At 42.6% G+C, this 27,672-nt stretch overlaps 1 protein-coding gene across 5 annotated transcripts in view; it reads right to left on the bottom strand.

Annotated features, from left to right (window-relative positions):
- The window catches only part of celsr1a (cadherin EGF LAG seven-pass G-type receptor 1a), an 80,950-nt gene extending 54,309 nt beyond the window's left edge, over window positions 1-26,641 (bottom strand). For all 5 annotated transcript variants that reach the window (XM_079656079.1, XM_079656078.1, XM_079656080.1 and 2 more), the window contains exon 1: window positions 22,935-26,641. In XM_079656079.1, coding sequence (XP_079512205.1) covers window positions 22,935-26,493 — 3,559 coding nt within the window. In that variant the 5' untranslated portion in view covers window positions 26,494-26,641. The remainder of the gene's footprint in view (window positions 1-22,934) is intronic.
- Window positions 26,642-27,672: the final 1,031 nt, after the last annotated feature.

Here is a 27,672-nt window from a genome sequence, read left to right as displayed (position 1 = left end):
CCCCAGGGTTGTCAGAAGGATAACATCCCAGAGAACAGGTGGGATTACACGCACACACTGACTGAACCAGGATCAGTGCTTGGGACTATCAAACAGCCCTGACAACAGGTGGGAATGAACCAGAGTCCTTTGGGTCACACAACTTCCAAACCAGGGAGGTAGTAAATACATTTTGAATTCAAATAAAGAGACCAAAATAGAACCAATCTTTCTCGTTATGATGAGAAAATGTCTCATTGTAAGACCATTGCGTGTCCTTCCAATTACTCTACATTTGTCTTTTGGAAAAGCTAAGCAGTTCTTTGTGATGCGTGTTTTTTTGTTATATCAAAATGCTCCACAAGCTCTTCCTTAAAAACAATGTCAATTTAAGTTTAACATAAAATATTTTCTCTGCTTTCTCAGACATCAAATATAATGTATAGTACTATACTTAATTAGATGAACAGTTGCGTGGCCTTAGTTTTAAGTTGTTGCCACATCAAATGTCTATAAATCCAAGGATTTATACTAGTTTTCAAAGACATAATATATTGTCTTCTTATCGCAAGAGCAGAATGCACCTTACACTTCTTCCTAAAGGCCTTGGCTAAAACTAAATGAAATAGCACCTCTCATTAAATCCGGCAAATATTTTCCCAAAATTCAGTGTTCCAACATCAAGCAAAGCTGCTGTAATGTGCGTGAGTCGGACACACAAAGACATGGAATCCAAAAAGATGCTTTAAGTCACAGTTAAAGAAATAACTAAAGGCACAAGCCATCAAACTGCCAGTATTAACAGCTGCATTGCTAACAGTAATCTGTTCCATCGGTTCCATCGGACAATACATGGTTGAAACACATCTAGTGTAGGCAAACGGTTAGAAACCCTCCCTACTTTGATAATGTGAGACCTTTGGCTTGGCACACGAGGGAGTTCAGAAGCCTGTTTCAACTTCTCCTCCACCTTCACCTTTAAGCAGAATGGACTTTCACAAGCCCTCCACAAGTGCCCTTAGCGGCTGTACTCAAGCAGAGCACTCAGGGGCATCGAGTGCCAGGCAAAGAACCGACCCGGCTAGAATATCTATGTCCCATTTAGGATCCTTGGGAGAGAGCCGTGAAAAGAATAGCAGCACTGTTCCCGTCCAGACAATACCGAACGAGCCCGGATGAGGATGCCAGACAATTCAAAATGAGCCCAGATGAACGCCTGGTTTGTTTCCGCGTCTGAGGGTTGACTGGTATTAGTGCACTTGTTCACTCAATGCATGTTCGACCTTTTGCCAAGAAGGTAATTAATCATGGAGATACTAGAGAGGCCTTGATCAGCGGAGTGGAGATTTGGACATGAGATTGAAAGCAGAGATGGAGGAAGAAAAGGCATCAGGACTGGTGTTGTGACAAAGCAGATAGTAGCAAACACATTCTGTTGTCAACAAGTTTGAGATCAGTCCATCAGTATTGAGTAAGGTGGACAAACAACATTGTGGGAAACTAGATTAAGCCATCCAATCTGCGTAAATCAATGAGGAATACATTCTTTGTCCATGGTTCACACAAACTCAATTATAACATTTCTGAGCATAACACCAGTTGTGCTGCCAAACATCATGACTGGAGAACAACCAGGCCTAATAGAGCACTACCAAGCCCCATTAGCTTTAAATGTCCAGGCACTATCAAATCACTGTTGTTGCAGCCCCACTTTTATAATCGATTTTAAAACACTGGTAAATCCACTTAGCTGCTCCTCTCAGTCTCTTAGCTGTCAGCCGTCCCCCTCCCTCACCATGCCTCTCTCCTGAGCCGAATAATCAAGTTAAAGCCTAACACTTCTTCTAATTAAAGGTTCAAAAGTTTAAAGCTTCCAGGTGTCGTCACACTCTGTTTTCGCCAGATGATGTGGTTGTGGTGGCTAAAAAAGAGAAGAAAGAGAAAATCTCGCCTTGAGGCAAAGAAATGGGCGAAATTCTGCCCAACACACTCTAAAGGTTAATTACCTCCACAGGAAATTGGAACACTTTGTTCTGTATTGATTTGACAGCTGAGGGACAGTTTAATTGAAGATTTCTATAGCAAAATGTCAATAGTCTTGTATTGAAAAGAAAGGGTGCAAGTCTAAACATGACCTGTCACCACCTCCAGTAGGAAGCTAGCCGTCGACATAGTTTAAAAATGAGAATGAGCATCATAATGCCCTGCCAGAGCTGGGAGATGAAAAGAAGCACACTATGATATGACTGTCAATTTGTTGTAAGGTTTGTTAACTTGTGAGCTGTCAATCAAACTGAGACCACCTGAAAAAAGGGTCTCAGTCAACTTCCAACTGGGTGCAGTTAGCTTGTGGTGTGAAAGCAAAGCAGACCAACCACAGGAGAGGATACATGTAATTATAAAATGAATATATATTATGAGTAAATAAATGAGTGTCCCGATTGAAGCTCAACAGTCAACCCAACAAACATTAAGTTAAGACTACCTCTTTTCCTCCTGATTCTCCTGGTTTGCACGTTTTATTGACATAAGATTTCATGTGAGATACAGCAGGATCATCGGTTTACTCAAGTGTTTTAGATGCACACAAACACCTACACATGCATTTTTGCAGGAATGCTGTGTCCACTGATGTGTCACCATGTTGAGTCCTTTCAGCGTGTGTGGTCGGCTCATTAGCATTAGCACCATTAGATCTTCCCAAAGTCCTTATTCATGAGATCACTAAAAGGTGAAGAGTCAAACAGGCCATTCTCCGGCTTGGAAAGAATCACTCATCTAAAACCAGGAATGCAAACACACACATGCACACACAATATCTAAAGGCAGTGAAGCCTAGTTAACAGTTGATCAAGCTAAATAATAGACAAGCATTTTTCATGACAAACAAATGTGTGAACATATATATAAGTGTAGAAAGTCACAAAGACACCACTTTTATTTACATGCTCACACTGCTCCTCCCCTCACTCTCTCTAGCATTGATCCCGTTTGATAAGCTAACAGGGAACAAATAGTTGTTATAGGTGGGGGTGCACGCTGATCAAAAGCCTCCTCACAGGTCGACCTGCACCGCTCTCTTAAGAGCTACCCAGCCATGAATGGCCTAATAGGACCAAAGTATCCATTACACCGACACTAGATCCTGTCTTTCACTCCGACTCTGTGTTAGCTGCTCTCTTCCCTCGCTCATCATGGCATTCGTCTTTGTATTTATTTTATTTACTTCTATAAAACGTTTTCGGTGTGGTAAAATTGTACGATTTTAACTGCCAGTTCAGTTCAGAAAAGCAACAACTCAACTGCAATAATATACAAATATACAAATCAATAAAATGAATATCAGGTAATTTTGTAAACATAAACTTTTTGTAAGTTCCTGACGGTGCTTTTTCCCCCGTCTCTTTCCAACTCGCCATGTCCCTCCTGTCTTGCTCTCTGAGGGGGTGTCGGGTTTCAGTTATTGTTGGTGCTGGTTACTGATAAATAGGGTGCCTAGTTACCAGCTAACGCACGATTGGCTCTTTTCAACAAAGCAGGGTGAAAAAAAAAAGAGAAGAGGAGGGGCGGTGTAGGGAGGTCGCCCTGGGAAACCATGAGACTTGCGTCCGTTTAAATAGAGACTCGGGCAAATCTCCAAGACGTTTGTGTGTGTGTGTTCAAGTGTGTGGGTGTATATGTGGATGGAGCTGTTTTCAGGGGACAACGCTCAAGAGATGCCCCACTGACACTCCTGAATACCCCACCAACACATGCTGAATGCCTGCTAATACCCCCATCTTGCCTCCAAGCCTGGCATAATATACAAGAAATCTTCCATGTTTTTTTACAACCAATCGGCAAAAGTCCAAGAATTAATTTATAATAATAATTCAAACAAATTTAAGCAGCAAGTCCCCAATAAATCGAATAGTCTAGTTACATACAATGCAAACAAACCTTGGTTGTTTAATTCCCTGAGCTAAAATTGTCTTAGAAATTGCAAAAATAAACCAAAAATACTGATTTTTTTTATAATATGCTATGATATGATACTCAAAATTGCAGACAATAAAAAAAATCTTAAGTCCCTAAAATAATATCATTGATATATTCATAGTTGTCTAGGTTCTTACACATGAGGCAATTGTGTAAAGATTTTAGATGGATGGCAGTTATACCTCCAGCAAAGTCTTAATAAATGCTGAAGTTACTATTCTGAGGGAAACTACACATATCCTCCCCTTTTTGTTTAACTGCCCCCCCCCCCCCCCCCCAGTGAGTGGCCTGTCTGCTAGTTACAAGGTTAGCACTGGATGAAAAGAATACCTGCCATTTCTCACTTTGTCTGCTGTCAACCCACGAGGCAGAAAAAAAACGAGTCAAACAGCAAAGAATAGAGTGACTTCACAAAAGCAGGCTGCTATAATTGTTACTTTTCATTCCTAATTAGCCACGGTAAAACTCCCCAAACTACCTCACCCTCTGTTCTCCTGACGAGTATTCGAGGCCTGGAGGCTCGCTCTTAAGACCTGCTGTCAACTTCAGGAAGTCTAGAGAAACACTATAAATTGTTAATGTATCAGCCGGAACTTTGAGGCTTTCAGAGGACGAGTGAGAGCTAACAATTATCAGAGCAGCAGCATTAACACTTCACGGCTTGTAAACTGTCTTGAAAGATTGAACTGTATGGTGGTCCTTTAACTTAAAACCCTTAAGACTTTCGCTGAATAAAATCCGGCTTTTAATAAACATTTTTGTTGCCTTGTTGTTAGTGGCGCCATTCCTCTCACTAAATTTAGATGGTGGACAGAAACTAAGTATTTTTACTCAAGTACTGTCACTAAGTACAACTTTGAGTGACTTGAACTTTTCTTTTGTATTTCCATTTTATACTACCTTATACTTCAACCAACAACAATTTGGTGTCAAATATTGTACTTATATAAATCAATTAAGTAATTATGATGTAATATTATGGAGTAGGTTACCAGGCAGTGTAATAAATCTTACAAATTAGCTCCTCCTTTACTAGCTGCTAAAATGGTGTACACATTATTGCACCACTAACTATAATCCAGTGATGTAATATATGCCACTGTGCATAGTAGTACTATTATTTTTGGTACTACAAATAATTGAAACAGAAACAAACTGTTGTCAAGCTCATGAACATAAATAAAAGCATCATTAGTGTCACGCTTTATGGGAAGCTGAGATTGCACTCTAAATGCTTGGCTAATTGCCCTGCCTCACATATAGTATAAACACATGCAGTATATCAGCTGTTCAGACGCTGTGAGCCAGCCGTTCTCCCCAGCCAAACATTTGCTCAATCAATGAGTCACTCATTCATTGAATCAGCCAGTCAGATTCACCGATTCATTCATGCGTTCAGTCCACCATCGGTTAGTCAGCAACCAACCCAGGCAGCAGATTGGATCTGTGATACAGGCGCAGATGGTAGGGCTGAGGCTCGCCTCACAGCCCACCTGGAGCTGCTGGCTGCCAGCTGACCTCTTGATGTTTCTATCCTCTCTTGGTCCGGTGCCGTCACGGATTCAGCGAGGGCAACTGAAATACCTTACCCTCTCTCTTTCCTAATTTAGGATACAATAAAGTAGAAGGAGATTACGGAGGGTGGCTCAGGTGCAATTCACAAAGACTGTTTGTGTGCCACATGGGTTTTTTGTGTCTGGGTTGTATTGGCCCTCCCTTGGTTTTACTGGTTTACAAGAGGAACATTAACAGAAATGTAACACAAAATCGAAAGAGAGAGTAGGAATCTTTGCTTTCATAACCAGAAAGAAACAGCAACATGCAAAGTACATTCTGCATGAGCAACACTATTTGAATAGAGCCCTTTACATCCCATTTACAACACCATTCTCTTTATGAGACGTGGCCTGGATGGGGGTTGCAGAGGACTAGAGAGGAGAGCAGTGGTGTAACAAAGCGGTACGCTTGAGCGGAGGGGAATAATTCCTTCTCACCGGGAGATTCTTTGAAGTCAGAAAAAGAGGGAATGTGAGGGTAAAAAAAAGTTGAGATGCCCCCCACCTCTTTCCTCCATCCTCCCCCCTTCCTTCCTTTCTCACCTCCTCCTTTTTTCACCTCCCTTCCTCTCAAGATTCATCCACATCCCTCGCTTCATCTCTTACCACAGCCAGAACTTCCATCCCCTCAGCCTACATCTTCTCCCACCTCCTTCTCTCCTGTTTACTTCTGTCCTTCTCTCCCCCCTCCCCCTCCTCCTCCAAAGGGTCAGTTAAATGTCAATGTATTGTGCTCGGTGACACGGCTGACAAGAATGGTGTGTGATAATGAGTCAGCTTCAGGAAAGAAAAGGAGGGAGGCATTTAGAGGTATCAGTTTCTGTCAATTTACCACTTTCTTTAGAGAGAAGCTCCCTAGCGCTCTGAATTAAAATAGCTATATCAGGCAACAAAGCTTCCTTAAGGTTAACTTAAAAGAAAAATAAATCAAAGTGAATTCACTAGTGGCTACATGGAGGTTAAGCTTTCCTCCTATAGATATTTCGTCCTGACCAAAGTTTTCCAGTTGCTAATCCGGATTATTTTGACCCGTTATGGTTTGAATGAGTTACCCATAAATTGAACATGTTCATTATCCAGGGCTTGTGTGCAAACCTCGGACCAAGTAATTCCTCAGAGCTACTCAGCAGAAACACTACACATATTAATCCCGATTCAGATTCAGTTAAGCGTCCCTTAAAATGGGTGGTCCCACTAGTTCTTACCAACGTTGACAAATTGTCGGCATTCCTAACTGAAATTGAGGTAGGAATTACTGTCATCCCACAGTGAAGCTAAGTATAGCAGCTTCTTATTATTAGGAAAGCAGCTGGACGCAAGGTCATCTTTTGCTTTTATCTTCATCTTCCCCAATCAACTTTACATTGTTAACATAATGAACTGGCAATCGGTCTTTTGAGTTCTTCCATTGAGGCTAAAACGACATCTTGACAACTACAGATTATTTGTGGGAGACAACATTATTCTTGTAATCTTAAATTACTTCTCCTTGTCATCCTGCTACTCCTTCGCCCTGTCCCTCCTCTCGTTCAGGGGGATTCATCAGGGCGGGGGAACGGTAAATTATGACTTCAGCTGAAACCTGCAGGTACACGCCCCAACATCCCACAGCTATTAAATCGACCCCCAATGAGACAAATTTTAATGGTCCCACAAATTACTGTGTCAGCACTTCACGTCAATCATTCCCGGATACAGAATATTTCTGCGTTTGAAATAAGGAAAAGAATGTAATTGAAGTTAAGGGGTTGTGTTATGACATGTTTTGATGATTTCAAGGAGATGAAATGTATAAAGGACAAAAAAACAGAAGCTTGGCTGTGTGTGTGTGTGTGTGTGTGTGTGTGTGTGTGTGTGTGTGTGTGTGTGTGTGTGTGTGTGTGTGTGTGTGTGTGTGTGTGTGTGTGTGTGTGTGCACGTGCGTGCGTGTGCGTGTGTGTGTGTACTACGGAAAAGAGAATGTCAATGATGTTCATGCACATCAGTTATTTCTGAGGAATTACCATTTTCAAGCACTTCATGTGTTTAAAGTACATATTTGAAAGTCGACACACACACTCATGTATGCCCACAAGCAGGAACACACACACACACACACACACACACACACACACACACACACACACACACACACACACACACACACACACACACACACACACACACACACACACACACACACACACACACACACACACACACACACACACACACACACACACACACACACACACACACACACACACACACACAACTGGATGTTTCTTGGTTTGGCTGGCAGGTGAAATCATTCCAGTGGTGGAGGTTGGAATGTGAAATCTATTAAGTAGGAAGAGATGTCTTCTGGTAATACACAAAGGAAAGTGGGTGAGTGTGTGTGTACAGTATGTGTGTCAGACAAAGATAGAATGTGTGCTCTATATTGATCCTATATTTGCATCAGCTCACCAGTTTTTTATCCAGGTTTGGGGCCTATATTTTCCAGAGAAAAGTTGGGGTTTGTATACTTAAGAGAAACAAGAGAAAACAGAGTATAATTACAATTCTAGAGCTGATGTGTTAACATTGAATCTATTGAGTACTGTATTATAAAGCAGTAAAGAGTGTACAATACAGGAAAACTTCAAGTAAATGCCAGAGGTATGCCCGTGTGATGCCTGCCCACGGCTACTGTCATCGCTTTAGTAATAACAGGGCATTTCCATTTTATCAGCCCCCACTGAGTGAGTGACTACAGAGAGCAGGTATGGATGGTATTACAAGGGCTGACTGTTTATACATGTACATGTGAGTGTGTGTGTGTGTGTGTGTGTGTGTGTGTGTGTGTGTGTGTGTGTGTGTGTGTGTGTGTGTGTGTGTGTGTGTGTGTGTGTGTGTGTGGTTGTGTGTGTCAAAATATGATGATCCCAGCCATAAACCAAGTTGCCCCGAGGTCAAACCAGAAAAACTAACCACAGCTATCCGCTTTCATTTTATGGACGCTGTCTTACAAGACTGACAGGCCTTGAGTCATATCAGTGAGTCCTCCGCATATGTGAAGCGCATATATGGTAAAAACGCATCGCTACGACAGATTTGGTCCATGGAAGAGTGTAAAGGAAGAAGGGCAGAGGAGGAAATGCTAAATGTAGTCTCACTACAAGAAGATAACAGAAACACAAATCAGATTTTTCATATTAAGCTGAACAAAAGGGGAATTGATCATTGATTATTTAGCAAGCTAGTCCATGTCAAAAACTTCATTTTATCAATCACCAAAAGTCCTTTAGTATGCTACTTATTTGGTGAACAACACTTTGATTAGCAAAATCAAAAGATTGATACTACTCTAACATCCATTTATTATACAAAGCTACAAGCACGAGACCGTAGAAAGAGGAACAGCAGCTGTTTCCTTCTGTTTGGAGTCTTTAATCTAATTTAGCCTCTTAGCTGTAGCTTCCAACCATCTGCAACATGCAAACTATATATTTTTGAAACACAGTACAACATTCCACTTCAGTGTTCAAAGCCTGATGCAGCAGGCTGTATTTCTACACAAATACTCGAAGCATGCACATATTCTTCAGCACCGAAGGAATGTATTCATGTATAGGTGTGTGTCCATGTAGTGATGAATGTGTTGAGAGCAGCAGTATGCCAGGCATGGAGAGCCAGCTGTCGGACCCCGGACCCTCAGTAAGTTAAACTGTAAGCAGCAGGCTCCCAACTCATTCCTCACATCAAAAACATGGTTGATCTTGGAAAGACATCTCTTGGGGCAGTCCACCAACCACATGTGGTGTTAGATGTTTGGCAGATTACTCATAACCCAACGATCAAATACCTTAGCATGTTTTCTAATTCAAACATGAAGCACTCAAGATCCATGTCATGCCGCATTTACACTACATAGTTTGGCTCAATCTTTTCTCTATTTCGTTTTCCAATGCTGAATGAACCCCCTATGTATGCAGGATTCTCAGACAATCTCCATGGTGACGCCTAGTGAAACTGCTGTGACTTAATCTTTAACAAAACACTTGCCTTCATCAATTGTAGGGCTTAATTCTGCCGGTTCAAATGAATTCAAAAATGGCGTTTGCTAATGACGGTAGCCGAGCTTTTTGAGAAAAGCAGGGTTTTACAGGATGTCCTGTGTTGCATATTCACTTTTTTTTTTAAATCAAACCACTACACAATTAGCTGTTGTTTATCTACTCTTTTCTTAAATCCAACCACTACACAATTAGCTAAGAACCTTGATACCAAATATTGAGGACTCCTGATCCTGAGAAAACCACTAGCACCAACAGCTCACATCACAAGACCACAGACTTTACTTTTTTAAGACCAACAAACAAGCTGCAAAAAAAAAAGATGGGGCCATTTGTAATTGGGGTCTGAATAATAAACTAAATAGGATCAGGTTATCCCACTGAATACACCTATAGTTAGGAAAGTAACATCTCAAAACGAACTATTGGTGTCAAAAACCACCTTTGTTTCAAAGGAATGTGCTTAAAAGTAACAAACATCACTCTGATCCCTGTAATAAAAAGGTCCCCACTGAATGTCTTAAGTCCATATTGAAATGTCCCGTGAGCCCATTATAACCTGTGTGACCATCGACACGTCGAGACAATCACTTCACATACACAACACAAAGTGAGGGCTGTCTGTGGTTGAAAGGCCATCAGCACTTGAAGACTCACACGCAGACACACACTTGTTAAAACTCAGCCCTTTCCTCACCCGCGCTTTTCGTGTTAAAGCAACTCATAGGAGTTTAGTATGGGTACTGTATTCTAATATTGAGGGAGACAGAGGTAATGTAATTGTGTACTGAAGATAAAATGCAAATTAAGTCTGACTCGTGACTGTCAACCCTGTGAACTTTTGTTTATCTGAACTTTGAGCATAGTCACCGCAGACTGAAATGTTATTGAGGGGGGGGGGGGGGGAATCCATGAACACAAATTTCCGCATGACCTCAGACACAAGCTTGTAAATCATTATTCTGACATGTAAATCATTATTACAGTCTAATCATTAAGTGTTTTCTGTAAGGTAAGGTCATAATGTGTCATACAGTTATTACATGCAGTATTAAAAGATGAGAACTACCCACCTGATTATCCAGTTGTTTATATTAAACAGCAAAGTAATTAATGGGCGTATGAACTACTTCAAAAAGGTGAAAATGTAATGTTCCCCATTGTCATGATTATTTTCCTTGAATAGTTGCTTTTGGAAATATCAAAAATATGAGCATGTGAGCAATTGAAAATAGTAATATTTTATCATATTATGCTCTTTCATAAATAATGACTTTTTATTTTTGTGGACTCAAAGGTTAGAACAAAACAAAAGTTCAGACAAATCAAAGAAACCATGTCTGAGGTCAGACAAATCAAATTAAACCAGCTATTGCTTATCCATGTCTTATAAAAAGGGCTTCTGTCTCTTTCACATATTTTCCAGAGAAAGACAAACATTATCTGCGACACACAGAAGGAAAGACGGAGTGACAGTCCATCTGACCCAAGCAATTACTGTACGTTTACTCAGATAGGAAAACCCTCAGCCCTCAGCTGCTAAAGTCAGACCTCCACTTTGTCTTGGGAGTGACCTAGGGGCCAACGGTGAAGAGACCCTTTCAGAGGTCATGACCCCTGAACCTGAACCTTCTCATACGGTCATTCTTCAGCCTGAAGGAAAGCAGAGGCTAAGTGTACAGATACATGCGCCTCATAATTGACTAAAGATAAATTATTTGACTTCACTCTGATGATTACCTATACATGTGTTAACCTGAAGAGCCACAGCGTTACCTTTATTTAGCCTGCCTGGCCTTTTGGCACTGAAAAAAGCAACAGTTCATCAGGCATTCAAGCAGCATTAAGAGTATATTAAGACTGCATTATCAGCTAAGCTAAATCTAAAATGCAAATCGATTCCCTGCAGCATTTAAGAGGATTTTAAGCAGAGTGAGTGCTCAGCAGTAGAAGTGTCTGTGGTAAGCATTAGCCTCTAACAGCATTCAGAGAGGGTTAGGGTCTGGCAAATGGCCTCTACAAATAAGTACAAGCAGAATAAGTGTTGACCAACAACTCAATTTGTTGCACTTCATCATTATTGACACTTGGAAAAGGAAACAGGATGGAAAGATTTGTGGGGGGGAATCTTTGAAGCCACTTTTAGTTATCTACTCTAAGTCAGAAAGTGTCCTCCCTTCAGCTCTTATCACTGAAGAGACATCAGGAATAAGCTCATTCTTGGCATTCACTTGATCCAGGGGCATCCTGAGTACTACCCCACACACACAAAGCCAAGCACACAAACACATAAACAACTACTCACTGTAACCCAGGATTTAATTTAATAAGGCGCTGCCAAAGTTAGACGGCGGCACGTATTTCATTTTCAAACATCACATGGGATGAACAGAAACAGAGAGGCATTGTGGGTCTTGCTCGATAACAGAGGTGTCAGGACTGCTCCTCCACGGCGAGGAAGCCAAGAAGGCACCTTTCCAACTTGTTCTTTGCAGATACAAGCAGAAAGCGGATTGTTTGTCAGTGGACCAAAAATATATTTATATATATGTAAAATGGCAGGACAAACTTGTATAAACTTGCATCTTTAAAAGTAGTGCTTATACATGATAAATGAGGAGGTTAAATGATACATGACCTTTACTGGCACCATAAAACTGCATTTTTAAGCCAGTTAAAAAGCTGTTTCTGTAAGATAACGCAGCCTTTACTTTGATACGCATGTAACTGAAGACATTTTGGGAGGGTGAGGCAGTATAAAAGGTGGAAGGGATCTTTGTGTGAAACTTGGCCTTAACACTCCAGGGGAAGAGGTCGACCGCTTTCCAAAGTCCACGACTGCTGTCAGGATCGTGTGTGATGGATTGAGGGGTGACTGTACCCTTTTTTTCATGTGCAAGTGCAAATTGCATTCTTATATACAGGTTATGGATTTGTGTTCTTGTGTGTATGTGCGTGAGTCGCCCCATCCAAAATGTAACAGGAGGATGTCCTAGTTCAAAGAAGCATCTTGACACCAAATGAAAAGGCAGAGAAAACCCAATACACCTCGGAGCTCCCTCTGTCTACGTCTCTGTATCCATCTCTCCCTCTCTGTTAAAAGATGAGGCCTGGAGGTGTTGGATAAAACGTATAAAGCTTCAATCCGCACGCCTTAGTCTCTTCCTTTGAAATGCTTACACAGGCCTAAGCCGCTCCGCCTGTAGGTGCCAAGTATGACCCAGGGCGTGGTGTACGATTTGCCTATGATGCTCAATGCGCTGTTATGCGTGTGAATGCATAATGCAAGTTCGTAGTGTGCGCTCATAATTTTGTTTCCTTTGAGCTGACAAGAGAAAGGAGCTATCAGAGCAGAACAGAAGCTGTCATGAGGTTGTAACGGGACACCCATGATGACAGCAGTTGTGGCTGACACATTGGGGGAAAAAGAAGCAAAAATGTTCCTGTAAGTCAGGGTTCAAATTCTCTCATGACAGTAAACATACAGGTGAGGAAGTGCCCTCGATTGACGCCCGTGAATCGAGAAATAGGGAATACATGTATCCTCCTAGGGATCAAAAGCCTCACACAAGTGTATACCGTCCTTAATATATGTTTGGTACAAATTTTATGATTAAATCTCAATTCAAAAAGTAGCACCCATTCTGGAAATAAAAAGCTTTTTAAACATAAGGCTAAATGCTAACGAATGCATGCTATACATACAATACAAAAGCTAAAGATGGTCTAGATGTAATTAGTAGCAATCCATCCAATAATGATTGGGATATTTCAGTCTGCAACAAAGTGGTGGACATTAGAGTCACAACTGCTAGTGTAGCTAAATATAAACCGTACACTAAATTACCATCACCATAAAAATCTGGAGTATACACAGCAATTTACCCGGAGAGCAGCTTGGTAGGAATACAACGCTGTGTATAATCAAAGGCTTTAAAATTAGACTGCTAGCATGGCCATCTATCATGCTGTGGAAAGAAACTGAATGAACTATAGATGCATCAACACCAGCTTTAACCTACGCATGATAGCGACTTAAAGATAGAAAGATTTTCCGAAAAGTTGAATGCTGTTTGATAGACAGCAGCAGGACACAACGAGACAACAGCGTGCATCCACACGTACCCCACACAGACTCAATTAACTGTCAGGATTACACCTTTCGCCAGCTTCTTCCCTGGCTGTCGCTGAGGGGGAAATGACTAAAAACCGACACCTCTGTGAACATGAAGTCTTTCTGCGTAAAAACCCCAATGAAGCATGGGCAATTATGAGGTGGTGTGAGATTTCAGGAAACATGTTGATGGAACATTTGTTTTTAACTGCTTATAAAAGCTTGCTCATAAAACGTGACTAGTTTGATTTAGCTATTTTCTCTTTATATTTATATGACCTTTTTTAGTTTAGCCCTCGATTAAGCAACAGGACTCAAACGTTGAACAGATATTTGTGCCAGTAAACTCAATCCATTTAAGCCGTTTGACATTTCATCCTAATACCTGCATTCAGTCAGTGCCAAGTCTTAATAGCTGAGAGGATGGTATCCCAATGCATTACAAACAGCACTATAACAAAGGGGTTTGCCTTAGAAATGGCTAAGATATGAAGTTACAGTGCATAACGGAAATAATGACACAGTTAGGGTTAAAGCAGAGGTTGCAGAGTGCAAACTGAGCATCCAACTATTTGAACTTTTGAACGATTGTACATTTTTAATGAACAGGAAGTTTTGATTTGTCATTACTCTTATCCTTGGTCCTCTATTCTTAGTCACTATTTGATTTGAGTATTGAATCAATAAAACTGGGTAAATGTCTTCAAAAATGAAAGTCTGGAGGTACGTTTTTCAAAAAGGCTCACACAGTTAGTGTTATGTGATGATTAGGGTTTGGTGATACCAGTCGTATATTTGCACCATAAACATTAAGGCTTCAGGCAGCAGACAGTTAGCTTAGCTTAGAATAATGGCGCTTTTCCACTGCAGCACAGTTTAAGCTTTTTTTTTGCTTTTCCAATAGGGGTAGTTCCGGCTCAGGGCTACTTTTTCACCTTTTTTATGGCCCTCCAAAATCGAGGTTGAACAACCGGGGCTGAATATGCTAAACTAGTGACGTAAACACTCTCGACTGTTGAATGGTCAGAGAGAATCGCTGGCAAGGGGGCTTCAACTACAACTTTTTTAAATCCAGGCTGAAGACTTATCTTTTTGTCGCTGCTTTTAATTGAAACTGAGCCGTTGTGTTCATCAGTAAAGTGGAACTTCTGTGTGAACTATTCATATCTTAAACTGCACTGTAACTTTTTATTCATGTATCTTTTATTCATGTACTTTTTATTCATGTATTTTTTCATTTAATGTTTCTTTTATTATCTTTTCTTTTTAATTACTGTTTTTAAATGCCTTTGTCTGAATGTGTTTCATTTTTGGAAAGCACCTTGAATTGCCTTGTGTTGAAAGGTGCTATATAAATATAAATTGCCTTGCCTTGCCTTGCCTTGCCTTGCCTTGCCTTGCCTTGCCTTGCCTTGCCTTGCCTTGCCTTGCCTTGCCTTGCCTTGCCTTGCCTTGCCTTGCCTTGCCTTGCCTTGCCTTGCCTTGCCTTGCCTTGCCTTGCCTTGCCTTGCCTTGCCTTGCCTTGCCTTGCCTTGCCTTGCCTTGCCTTGCCTTGCCTTGCCTTGCCTTGCCTTGCCTTGCCTTGCCTTGCCTTGCCTTGCCTTGCCTTGCCTTGCCTTGCCTTGCCTTGCCTTGCCTTGCCTTGCCTTGCCTTGCCTTGCCTTGCCTTGCCTTGCCTTGCCTTGCCTTGCCTTGCCTTGCCTTGCCTTGCCTTGCCTTGCCTTGCCTTGCCTTGCCTTGCCTTGCCTTGCCTTGCCTTGCCTTGCCTTGCCTTGCCTTGCCTTGCCTTGCCTTGCCTTGCCTTGCCTTGCCTTGCCTTGCCTTGCCTTGCCTTGCCTTGCCTTGCCTTGCCTTGCCTTGCCTTGCCTTGCCTTGCCTTGCCTTGCCTTGCCTTGCCTTGCCTTGCCTTGCCTTGCCTTGCCTTGCCTTGCCTTGCCTTGCCTTGCCTTGCCTTGCCTTGCCTTGCCTTGCCTTGCCTTGCCTTGCAACAAAATGAACATATTTTACCGTGATTTAATTGTAATACACGTTTCAAAATGATGCCGAAGTAACAACATACTGATACCGGTCTGCAGACAAGACGGCAGGCGAAAAACGTTTTAAAATGCGTGTTTTCTGAATGGAGATCGGATCGATCAGGCTAAGCTAACGTTGTATATGCAAATCACAAATGTATTGTAGGTTATAAGGGGAACTATTTATTGGCCACCTGCTGAGACGTCCCAGTCTACATTTTTTTGTTTTAGAATATTCGTTTAAAAGTCAAGATATAAGTTTTGCTTTCAACGCAAATTAAATATTTCAGTACACCTTTGTGCCATCCACTCAGAAGAACAGTTACCAATTCCTTTCTACTATGGTGCTCTTTGATGTTGCTAATCTGTTTTTTTTTTTTAAAACCAGACTGCACTGAGTTAAGGGGACTCCTCAGGCAGGTTGTTCGTCATTATAGAGACCCGGATAATGAACATTTAGCTTCCTCTGTCTTTCAGTCTAGACTGGAGAACAGATTAGACACCTGAGGGCAAAACCTGATTTCTAAAAAGGTCAATAATGCAGCTAAAGGACGAATCCTAACCATCGAGATCCTAAAACTGATTCAGAAACTGAGACTACACATGTTGTTGACACAGTTAAATGGCATCCCATGACTTTGGTTCCCATGTGCACCACACAAGTAGATACAGTAGATCAGTAAATAATCTAACCTCATGACATGCAACCTACATGTGACTGGTATTTGAATGCTTGTATCTAAATGTGTCCGTGTTGCTGTGACAAAAAGGGAAAGTTGTGTCATTCACATGTGACTGTTGACATATCTTGGCACCAAAGAAGAGCCAAAGCCAAAAGAGAAACCAAAATAAGAGGCGTAGTACATAATGATGACGTCTTTTGCTGTTGTTACTCTGCATCGCCTTCGGTTTATGTTCCTTTAGACACAAATCAAAAATGAACCACAGTTGTGTGAATACTGCCGCAACAGACACCCAGTGGAGGGACGCTCCAACTGTCTCCTTCTCCTTCACTGTCACACATGTCATTCACTCAGGCTTGACACAGTATATATACACCCTCGGGCCCCGCCCCACTACCACTTAACATTCCTGCAGCCGGTCATCGCACATCAGGACGCATGTAATGTCACACTCGTGAGCCGCCGGCGAGCTGCGATGCTCTCCCCTGATTCCTCGGTGAGTGAGACAAAGGGGAGTACTGTGTCGCCCGAGTGAGAGGGAATGAAAAAGAAAAAGGGACGCGGAGAGGTGTGTCGGGTTACAATCAAATACGACCCCTCCACCACCCAAAACCTGTTTGAGTTTGAGTGGTGAAATCATTGTCCTGCAGCATGTAAACGAGAGATAACCCTGCCTGCGTGTGAGACAGGGGAGGGTAAAGGCTGAGGAGGGGGGAGAGGGTCATCTAAGTGGCAACCTGGATCAAGGCCTTCATCACTGAGCACACACATCCTATGAAAATCTTCAATGTAAAAAAAATAGCCAAAAAAATAGATTATACATTGCAATGAAGGAACAAACGCCCCCCCCAGGACATCCCCCCACTTCTACCCGTTGTCCTTGTTCAACCCAAAACATAGGTGTTTGCAAACAAACAAGCACACACACTTGCATGCTGGGAATACCATTCCTAGCTCACTTTCAATTTACAGGAACCACCATGATGCTTAGAGAGATTTCCTGCTGGAAATAAAACACTTATCTTGCAGAACATGGATTAAGAGTGTGTGGAGAAAGCGGGGAGAAAGAAAGTGGCTCAAGTACTAATCGTGGAGACATTTTGGAGATTCAAACAATGCCATACAAGCAGTAATAGGAGTGTATCCGTTCCGGGTGCAGAGAATAAAAAATGAATATCTTCTAGCCTCTTCTGAGTCAAACAAATTAATTGGTTCCCACGAGGTAAAGAGAGCAGTTTGAACCCAACTATCCCACAATGACTGCAGGCATTACCACACGGACTTGGATCCTCAATCATCCCTCCTCTCTCTACCCTGTAATTGAGTGATCAGACATCAGTGGAGTCGAAACAGTGACCAGTCCTGATCCCCTGGTATTTACACTTCAAACTGCTGTCTCCAGCCTGGAGGCACACATGCACACACAGACCCAAAATATTAAAGGCCAGGGGGGGGGGGGGGGGATGTACAAGATTAAGCATGAATGTGATTCCTTTCTCGCTCATCGAACACACACACACAGAGACATGGATACATTCTGTTGCACCTGCGAATGTGCGCTACTTCTTCTGCCTCAGGACAAAGGGGTATAGCGTAAGTGCACCCTAAAAAACATACTGGGAACAAGAGGAGCACAAACGGGAAGACAGGCATGCGGAGAGATAGCGAGAAGGACAGTAATCTAATAAGTTTCTGTAACCACTCAGGACAGATTTAGCTGAGAAAAAACCACGTGGCAGGACGGCTACATTCTCCAGGCACATGGTCAAGCACCTCATTCTTTAAGAAGTGCAAACACGGACACAAAGACAAACGGATAAGTCTTAAGGAAAGAAAATAGGTGAGGGGAAAGAAAAGGGAGATAAGAGGCGCAGGGAGGACTGTGGTGAGGGGCGCAGTTTGAAGCCAGGAGTGTGCGATATCTTAGGAATGAATGGGATCCCCCAATATCAGTTACTGTGAGTGCCAAGCCTGGGAATGGCAGCATGTCTCACACACAGGAAAACATATGAGCTGAACTGAAGCACACATACATCCACTTAAACAGCCACACAAACGCTTGTGATTATAGTTTTTCCACTTTTTCTGTATTTATATGGACTTTATCCGCTGAGAGATATTGATATCCATCTCTTAGTTACGAATGTGCTCCCCACTGCTGTGACTCCACCCTCTTTCTACCCCATCTATCAGGATGGGAGGTCATAAGTCATGTGTAGAAGAGGACAGGGTCATTGGACACTGAGTGTGTGTGTAAAAACGTCATGTTCCGCTTTGATCCCATAGGTGAGAGGTCACGCGTCGTCACCGTCTGCGCATCACTGCCACACCTGCGCTCAAGTGAGGAGTCACGTTTCTTTTCGGCAAAACAAACACAACATAGTTACCTGGGAAAAAACGGGAAACCGGGAAAGTCTGACAGGAAGATGTTTATCCCTTGACTCACACAAGGAGTCTTTCTCAATATGCGTTCTTGTGGCCTCTGTTATGCAATGTTTCATGGGCAAATAAGGATTTGAAACCAAAACAGTGCCAAGGACAAGAGATGGAGGCCGATATGTTTGCTGAATCAGATGATAATGTGGTAAATGAGAATGAATGGAAAAACCACACAGTTCATGGAGTGCAATCCATCTCAAATACTACAGTGTCTTGAACAAAAGTAACTATGCCTCATTTATTATTGAGAACATCTTATACAACTTAAGTTATTTAAATTCCTAAAGGGATTGGATGGGCTAAGACTTGTGACCACCTGGTGACAATGGGAAAACTAATTCAATAATGTTTGTAAAAATAATAACTGTGACTCATAATAAACAGAACATTACGCAATTTTCTTCATAAATGATTAAACCATTGTTTTCACTAGAATGTGTTTCAGTGGAAGGTCAATAGCGGATTGTTTTCGATATAAGCCTGGTTTTAAAAAAATAAGCACAAAGGTCAAGCTCTTGTGTCACAGTAGAAATCTAATTATGTATATTAGGGGAAGAAGGAGTGAAAGTAAGAAAGGGAAAGTACGTGTTGGACGGGGTGGGCGGATGAGAACAGAAATTAAAAAAGCTGAGCTATGCAACTACTCAAACGGGATTAGGAGCCAAACCAAAGGCATGGAAGCCCAGCAACAGCCCCATGGGGGAAAAGAGGAGGGGAGGACCCGGGGAGAGGGGGGAGGCTGGTGTGTGTATGTATGTGTGTGTGCGTGTAGCTGCATGTCGTCTTGCACAGCTAGGGTAATGAAAAAGATCAGAGCTGGGGTGGAAAAAGACGAATTAGCATCAATCATTCCTAATCATTTTAAGTTACAATCTGCTACTCTGCATCACTGAACGGTAGAACACACTCCACCTGTAGCCACTTGGTGCAAGCTTTAACCTATGCTGTACAAACCCCACCTATCAGGTGTGTGTTTCCTGGAAAAACTCCATTAGGGTTTTGTCTTTTGCATGTCAGGAAGTACTGTAGGAGTTTGGTTTGAGCAAATCGAAATATGCAGTGGCTTAATGAACGAATAAGTGAAATCACTAATTATCTACATAGCTGTTAGCCACGGCTTATTCACAACACAAGCTGGCCAAATGCTGGTAAATCTTGGCTTCAGATGCCGGGTCTGTCTGTCGGATCTGGCAATCAACCAGCCGGTTTGAGACTTTAATTGTGTGGTAACTAGTGGAACAAATTGTTAAAATGGGGTTTCCTGTGTAACACTGCGGGCTTCCTTTGATTTGGGAGAAATCCCAGACTTGTCACAAACTAGATAGGGCTCAATGGTGTAGTAAAGTTGACCAGTTACAGTACAGAAAGCCAAAATAAAAGGTGCAGTACACTGAAAAACGTACAACTGCCTCTGTGACGGTTAGATATTGGCGGACAGTCCTCTTTTAGAAAACCCCAAATGTTTTAAGTGAAATTTGACAAGCTAAGATAAGAGCTCCCACAATGGGAACACATAGCACACACACACACACACACACACACACACACACACACACACACACACACACACACACACACACACACACACACACACACACACACACACACACACACACACACACACACACACACACACACACACACACACACACACACACACACACACACACACACACACACACACACACACACACACACACACACACACACACACACACATACACGCATACACAAGTACGGGGGGAACGAGGGCAGATAATGTTGTGGCTAGCAGAGTGTGTAAAGTGAGTGTATCTTGGGAGAGTTATCAGGGCATTCTTCTGTTTCAGCAGAGGGCTAGAGAAACATTCTCAGGCCTCCTGTTCACCGCAAAAAAAGCACCTGTGCACTTCTTGAACTGCTTTAACAAAGAGTCTTGATAAGGGGCACACAAATAGGAAAAAAAAAGTCCTCTACAGCGAAGATAAAATCAACAATCACTGCGATAAATCAAAAGTCCTTTGTTTAAGTGATCAGGAATGATAATTAAGGTTATAAGTAGACAAGGGATAATGTCCTCTGATCAATCTCATCACTTATAGATAAGGGCGGCAATGTTAAAGACTGTATTCTAGACTTATAGACGTATCATATAGCCAGTCTGACACTAGGGCCACCGTCGGCTCCAGGAAGCTCCAATTGGATTCAGCCAATGATAGAGAAAAGGTCAAAACAATAAACACAAAATAAAACTAATTTCTAGAAAAGACAATATATAAAAAACCTGTGGAGCAGGGGACAGGTTGAATTCTAGAGACACAATCAGAGTCTTGTTAAGGTGTTATTAGCTCACCAATCCCCTCAGGCCTTCCTCTCCTAAGAGGCCAGGGGTTGAAAGGTCAAGACAATCTGTGGTAATGGCTATCCAACACTTGACATCTCTGTGAGCTACCAAATACAAAAAAGGGTGGGGGTTTATGGAGTATGTGCATCTGTTCAATTGTGCATGCACACGTGTTTATCTTGATTTGCACATGGGTACAACTAATGTTGAGGTCCAGCCCCCATAGGGACCATCATGAGGTCACTGTTGTCAGGGATATGGCAAGAGCTGTCAGCTGTTATTGAATGCAGTGGCAGTGAATGAGGGCTGTTGCTATTGTGGTCAGTGGCTAACACCTCAGATACTCTGCAGGTCGTCTATAGGGCCATAAAGCACTTAGAAAAGGACAGTCTGTCTTTTGTTCAAGACAAAGAAAAGGCACAAGTCCTTTAGGAAAAACACCATTCTGAGAAAAAAGGGCAGGGGGGAAAGACCTTCACTGCCCAATGGACTTTGCTTTGTAACATTACAGGTTTAAGTCCAGCTAAATAACTACTATATAATCCTAACAATGTCTTGGTCACTGCCCCAAAGAGAGGGAAATTCCCCTGTGTTAAATGAACAAAGAAAGTTATTCAAGTTGACCCAAATAATACTAAACGTAAGGGCCAAAATGTCTGAGAATTATTTCTCGAAACTACAAAATGATTCGATTGAAAGATAAGGAACGTGGATTAGCCCTGGTGCATTCTGGTCCATAGCAGCTCATTTGTATTCCTTCAGTGTGTTTGATATGCTGGTTTTTCTTTAACTTGAGAGATGATGGAGTGTCATGGATAGAGTGTGAGCTGAAGAGATCTAGCTGTGTTGGGCTGTTTGCCAATCTCAGGGCTTAATCTGTTTAAGAAGATCATCCAATAGCTGTCAACAGGTGACAGGCTAGTTAAGGCGTTAGATTTATCGTGCGTCTTCAACTGCCTGAATGAAGGTTTCTTGCAAAGTGAGTGTTTTTGTCTGCAGCAGCAACCCTGCCATTTTAGGTGTGAATGTCAAGTGTTTGCATTTGTCTAATCTTTAACTTCAAAGATCAAAGTCTTCTGCCTCTATGGTGGAAAAAAAAGCAACTTAGGGCACATTCTTTCTTCCTGAACTTGAACACACAATCCTTGACATATGAACCCATGTTACAGAAAGCTCCCTCAAAACAAAACTCAATCTAATACTTCTCCTACGTTCAAAATAGAGGTAATTGTAAGAAACTTAAAAAGTATGCAAAGCAAGGAAAGTTTTTCTAGCAAAAAAAAGGAAATGCTGGAAAACATCTTGCCACAAGATGTTTATAAAGCTCCCTGCAGTGCCTGCAGCCCAGGCCAAAAACCTTAAGCCACTTCAAAGAGAGCAGTGCTTTAAGGTAGGGAAATCAGGTGTGTGCATATGCTTACACTATATGATTGTGTGTGTTCCAACCTGTGGCAGAAACCCACATATCTTCAACAACAAAGCAGCTTGGCTATCAGGGTGCCCTACTTAAAGCACCTTTTTATTACCTAAACCAACCACTTGCACACAATACATTAATCACCCTAATGGTTCAAAAGCAGCACAACCGGATCCTGCGTAGAGCCTGCAGCACACACTCACTACACATACAGTCAACACTACTGCCGAAACCTGCCCCTCTTCAACTGAAGATGATATATTGACTCTGCACACATGGTCAGTCTTTAACACACTTTATCACCATGCAACACATGTAACTGCCATTAAAAGGGAGATCTTCCTCACGGAAAAAAACAGCATGAAAGGAAGAAGACTTTTTCTTGGTTTTTACCTGACACGGAGATGGTCATTGGGGCTTCCAGGGTCCTGTCATTGTCCAGGTCTCGGCTCAGCCTCAGATCCCCAGTGTCGGCGTTCAGCAGCAGCAGATTGAGCTCGTTCCCAGATTCAAACTTATACCGCAGTTTATCCGATACATCCGGGTCATGTGCTGGAACCTTTCCTATTATTCCTGATGGAAAACTGTTAGACTTGTTGGTGATGTAGTTGTTGAAAATAATCTCAAAGTTATGCAGCACTGGCTCATTGTCATTCATGTCTTTAAGGCGGATGTGCACAGTGGCCCGACTCACTAGTGGTGCTGAGGTGGCCTGGACCACGATGACATACTCCGTTTTAGTCTCATAATCCAGGTCTATGAGTGCGGTGAGGTCACCGTTAAAAATGTCTAGCTGGAAAACCTCTGGATTATTCCCTTCTACAATCTGGTACATGATCTGAGCATTTGTGCCCTCGTCAGGGTCGGTGGCAGAGATCCGGGCCACAACGGACCCCACCGGGCTGTTCTCCTCCACGTCAATAAACAGCTCATCCTTTTCAAACACTGGAGCATTGTCATTAATGTCTTGGACAACCACATGAATAGGAACAGCTGCTTTTAGCTGTGGAACCCCCCTGTCTACAGCATAGGCCTTCAGATTGTAAACAGGAACATTCTCTCGGTCCAGTTTGCGAGAAGTTCTGATGATACCAGAGGAAGATTCTATGAAGAAATCCCCGTCTCCGTCATCGCCATCCTGAAATGTGTAGCTCAATCTGCCATTTGGGCCAGAATCTCTATCTGAAGCAGAAATCTGGAGAACGCTGGTGCGGACAGGTGCATCTTCTAATACAGTCCCCTGATATCTGTCCCTTAGAAACTGAGGAGTATTATCATTGGCATCGGCGATGATAATCTCCACATAGGTGGTGTCAGATTTCTGGGGGATGCCATTGTCTCTGGCAATGATTGCTAACGTGTAGGAGGCCTGGTCTTCATAATCAAGCTCCATTTGTGTTGTGATGGCCCCTGTATCCGGGTCAATTTTAAACTGAGGAACATTATCCTCCATCACGTACGTTATGCGAGCATTTTCTCCTGTGTCCTCATCCGTCGCACTGATCACTACCACAGTAGAGCCCACAGGTTTTTCTTCACTGAGCATCACCTGGTAGTTGGCACTTTGGAAGACGGGACGGTGTGTGTTGGCGTCCGTCACATTGAGGAACACTTGAGCGGTGTCGTACTGTGTCCCATCGCTGGCAGTGACTGTCAGGACATACTGGCGTTCCTGCTTGTAGTCCAAGGGGAGGGCTAAAGTGATGAGACCGCCACCACTCTGGCTTGTGATGGCAAAGCGGTTCCTGGTGTTGCCACTGGAGATCTGATAGGTAACCACACTATTGACATCCCTATCTACAGCCGTCACTGTTAGTACACTGGTCCCAACAACAGCATCTTCATTAATCTTTAATGAGTACACCTTCTCTGTAAATGTGGGTATGTTGTCATTCACATCGAGCACTGTGATGCTGACGCTGGCTGATGAAGACATAACAGGTAACCCATGATCTCTTGCCTCTACGCCAAAGGTGTAAAAGTCAGTGGTCTCTCTGTCAAGTTCTTCACTCACTGTAATCCAGCCGGTGCTGTTGTTGATTGTGAACGGAAAACCAGGCGTGGTGTCAGTTAACCGGTATTCCAAACGGGCGTTTTCTCCAGCGTCACCATCAATTGCTTGGATGTGGATCACAGAGTATCCAATGGCCACATTTTCCAACACAGTAGCCTGGAAAGGTGTGCTGACGAACATGGGGACATTGTCGTTCACGTCCACCACTTGAACCACCACCATCCCTGTGCCATTTATCAAAGGAGGCCTGCCACCATCCTGTGCCTTAATCCGCAAATTATACTCTCGAATAATCTCATAGTCCAGAGGATTGATGATATCAATTACACCTGTGGGGGAGTGAATGTAGAACTGTCCCCTAACATTGCCACTGATTATACTGTATTGAACTTTGGCATTGTTGCCTTCATCTTTGTCTGTAGCTTCAACCTTGATGATGTTGGTGTTGACTGCCACATTCTCTGGGATCTGTACAACATATCTCTTTTCAGTGAACTGTGGGTAGTTGTCATTCTCATCCTCCACAGTGATTTTGACAGTAGCAGTGGCACTGCGGGGGCCTTTTTCTTTGCCCTGGTCGTTGGCCTCAACAATCAGCTGGTACTGGGCCCGGGTCTCCCTATCAGGCCGCTCTTTGATCTTCACCACGCCATTGCGGGGGTCGATTTCAAATACAGAATTAACTCCATCACCGTTGACAATTTTATAAATCATGTTAGCGTTGGATGGAGCATCCCCATCAGTGGCGCGGATTGTTATCACTTCAAACCCTACTTCTACATTCTCCCGGATGCTAACACGGTATTCAGTTTGCTCAAAAATTGGGCTGTGGTCATTAGTGTCACTCACAGTGACAGTGAGGTAAGAAGTGGCAGATCTTTGGGGAGAGCCATAATCAGTTACAATGACTTTGAAAACATGGGTGTCTTTCACTTCTCTGTCTAGTGACTGTACAGTTGTTATGCTCCCTGTCTGAGAGTCAATTTCTAAAAAGTCATTGGACCTGCTGTCAAACAAGGCTTCCATGCTGTACTCCAGCCTGCCTGCCTCTCCATCATCCGGGTCAGTGGCTTTCAGGGTGATCACCCGCGTGCCCGCAGGCTCATTCTCGGGCAATGACACCTGATAGTTGGGGAGCTGGAACTTGGGAGGCGCGTTAGCCTGTCGCTTACCCCTGCGGATCAACTTGCCGGACTTTCTCTGGGCGGTTTCTGAGAGGGATCCATGTTGCTTGGGCACTTTTACAAGCGTCAAACTCAGCTGCACAGAGAGCCTGCCGCCTGGAGAGCTCTGCAGTGCGCAGTGCAAACTCAACTCCGGCTGTCCTCTGTGTTCAATACATAAGTCACTGGCCAGGAACAAATCCCCTCGTCTGAACACTGCACTCAAGTCTTTGCCAACACACAATGTGTCCAAAAAGGCGGTGTTGCGGGTAAAAGCAGGCAAAAGTTCTGTTACATTCAATAGCAATGTACCTGCGGACAAGCAGGAAGTTGCCTCCAGTTTTGAAAGGTGTTTAATGTGAATGTCTGGCTTACCTGGCGCTTTCTTTCTCTTGTATTTAATAAAACAGTCCTGGCCGTGGACGAACACATTAAACTGTGTCAGAATAACGTCCCCAGATGTCAAGGAACCTGTTCTGAAATAAACAGGCGCTGGGTTCCTCGGTGTGTGCGCACACTCAACTTTGTGGGACAGACGGATGACTCCATCGTGTCTCCCAACTTGGAAAAAGCTCTGGATGAATTTTGGTGATAAAGTTCTGTCAAGTTTTGACGTCCACCCAGGTCCAAGCGACAGGTTTGCTAACAGGGTCCCAGGCTGTAAAGTATCCGAAAGGTGTATCTCCAAACATCCCGAAAGCTGCACGTTGAACAGGACACAAACCCAAATCCAAAACATCGGTAACTCCATGCTTGTGAACCTGTCAAATCCCATTCAACTTCATCGAAACTCCTCCGCTAACGCGTTAACTTTCCCTCTCCCAACAGCGCGCTTTACTTTTATCCCTCATTGTGAAGTTTTAACGTAGAAAAAGACGCTCGGTATCCATAGTATCGGTGTATCCACGGCGCGCAGCAGCTGCGTTAACCCACACTGAGTTTAAAATGAGTACAAAATGGCTCCGTGGCTCTCCTCCGCCTCCTCCTCCTCTCCTCCTCGGAGACTTATTACCATAAACCTGCTGTGTCCCCCCTCTGGGACGCTTTCACAGGGGGGCTTCTTTTTTCTCATGGAGATTTAGGAAGTGGCCCTGACCGTGCATTGTTATTGTAATAGGGTGATAGTTGGGTAAAATTCCTAATGCGTGTTTGAGTGTCTCTGCCTCTTCAACTGTTGTGTGTTGAAGTAGTTGTAAGCACTGAATGTAGGCCTACATATGAAAGACATGAAAAGTGGTTTAACTAAGACTTCAAGGTCACAATATTAGAAAAATGTAACACAATAAACTGCAACTTCTCGGTAAATGCAATTCAAAAAGGTGGGAATGGTTTGACTTATATCATAATTGAAATAACTGTTTTCAACCAACCACAAATATGTAGCTTAATAAACCAAATTATCGGTTGATTATTGTTTCTGATAATCCATAAATAACTGTTCTTCATGTTTACATTGTAAAACAGTAATTATTAAAGCAACATCTGTTTCTCTTAGAAATAAAAGATATTGCTTCCTCTAGACTTAAAAAGGCTGAAAGTGAAATATTTCAAATAAAGTACATTTATATTTTTTTCTTTGTATCATTTTGTGTTTGGAATTTTTATTTGGACTTTAATGGATTGAATGATGCGAAAAACGATGTTTCTTACCGTTATGGTGTGGAATGAGCCTTTATTATCCCTTATTACTTATCACCTTTGTTTTTCCCCACAAAGAAAACAAATGCTTAGATGAAAACACTTTTCAAAATTTGACACAAGAACAATATCTTCTAGGAAATCATACAAAAGGAAATAAAATGTGTTTAAAAAATATCTACTGTGACATTCATCAGGACTTATAAGAACATACAGTAAGGTGACAGCACAATGCTGACTTGAGAACAACAGGTTCACACCTGTAGGGTAATCTTGTATAACAGCGCCCCCTTGTGGACCAATAACTGTAGGACAA

This window comes from Notothenia rossii (assembly GCF_949606895.1).
Source record: "Notothenia rossii genome assembly, chromosome: 10".
NCBI lineage: Eukaryota > Metazoa > Chordata > Actinopteri > Perciformes > Nototheniidae > Notothenia > Notothenia rossii.
The sequence above is the reverse complement of the archived record's forward strand: the minus strand, read 5'-3'. Positions and strand labels throughout refer to the sequence as shown.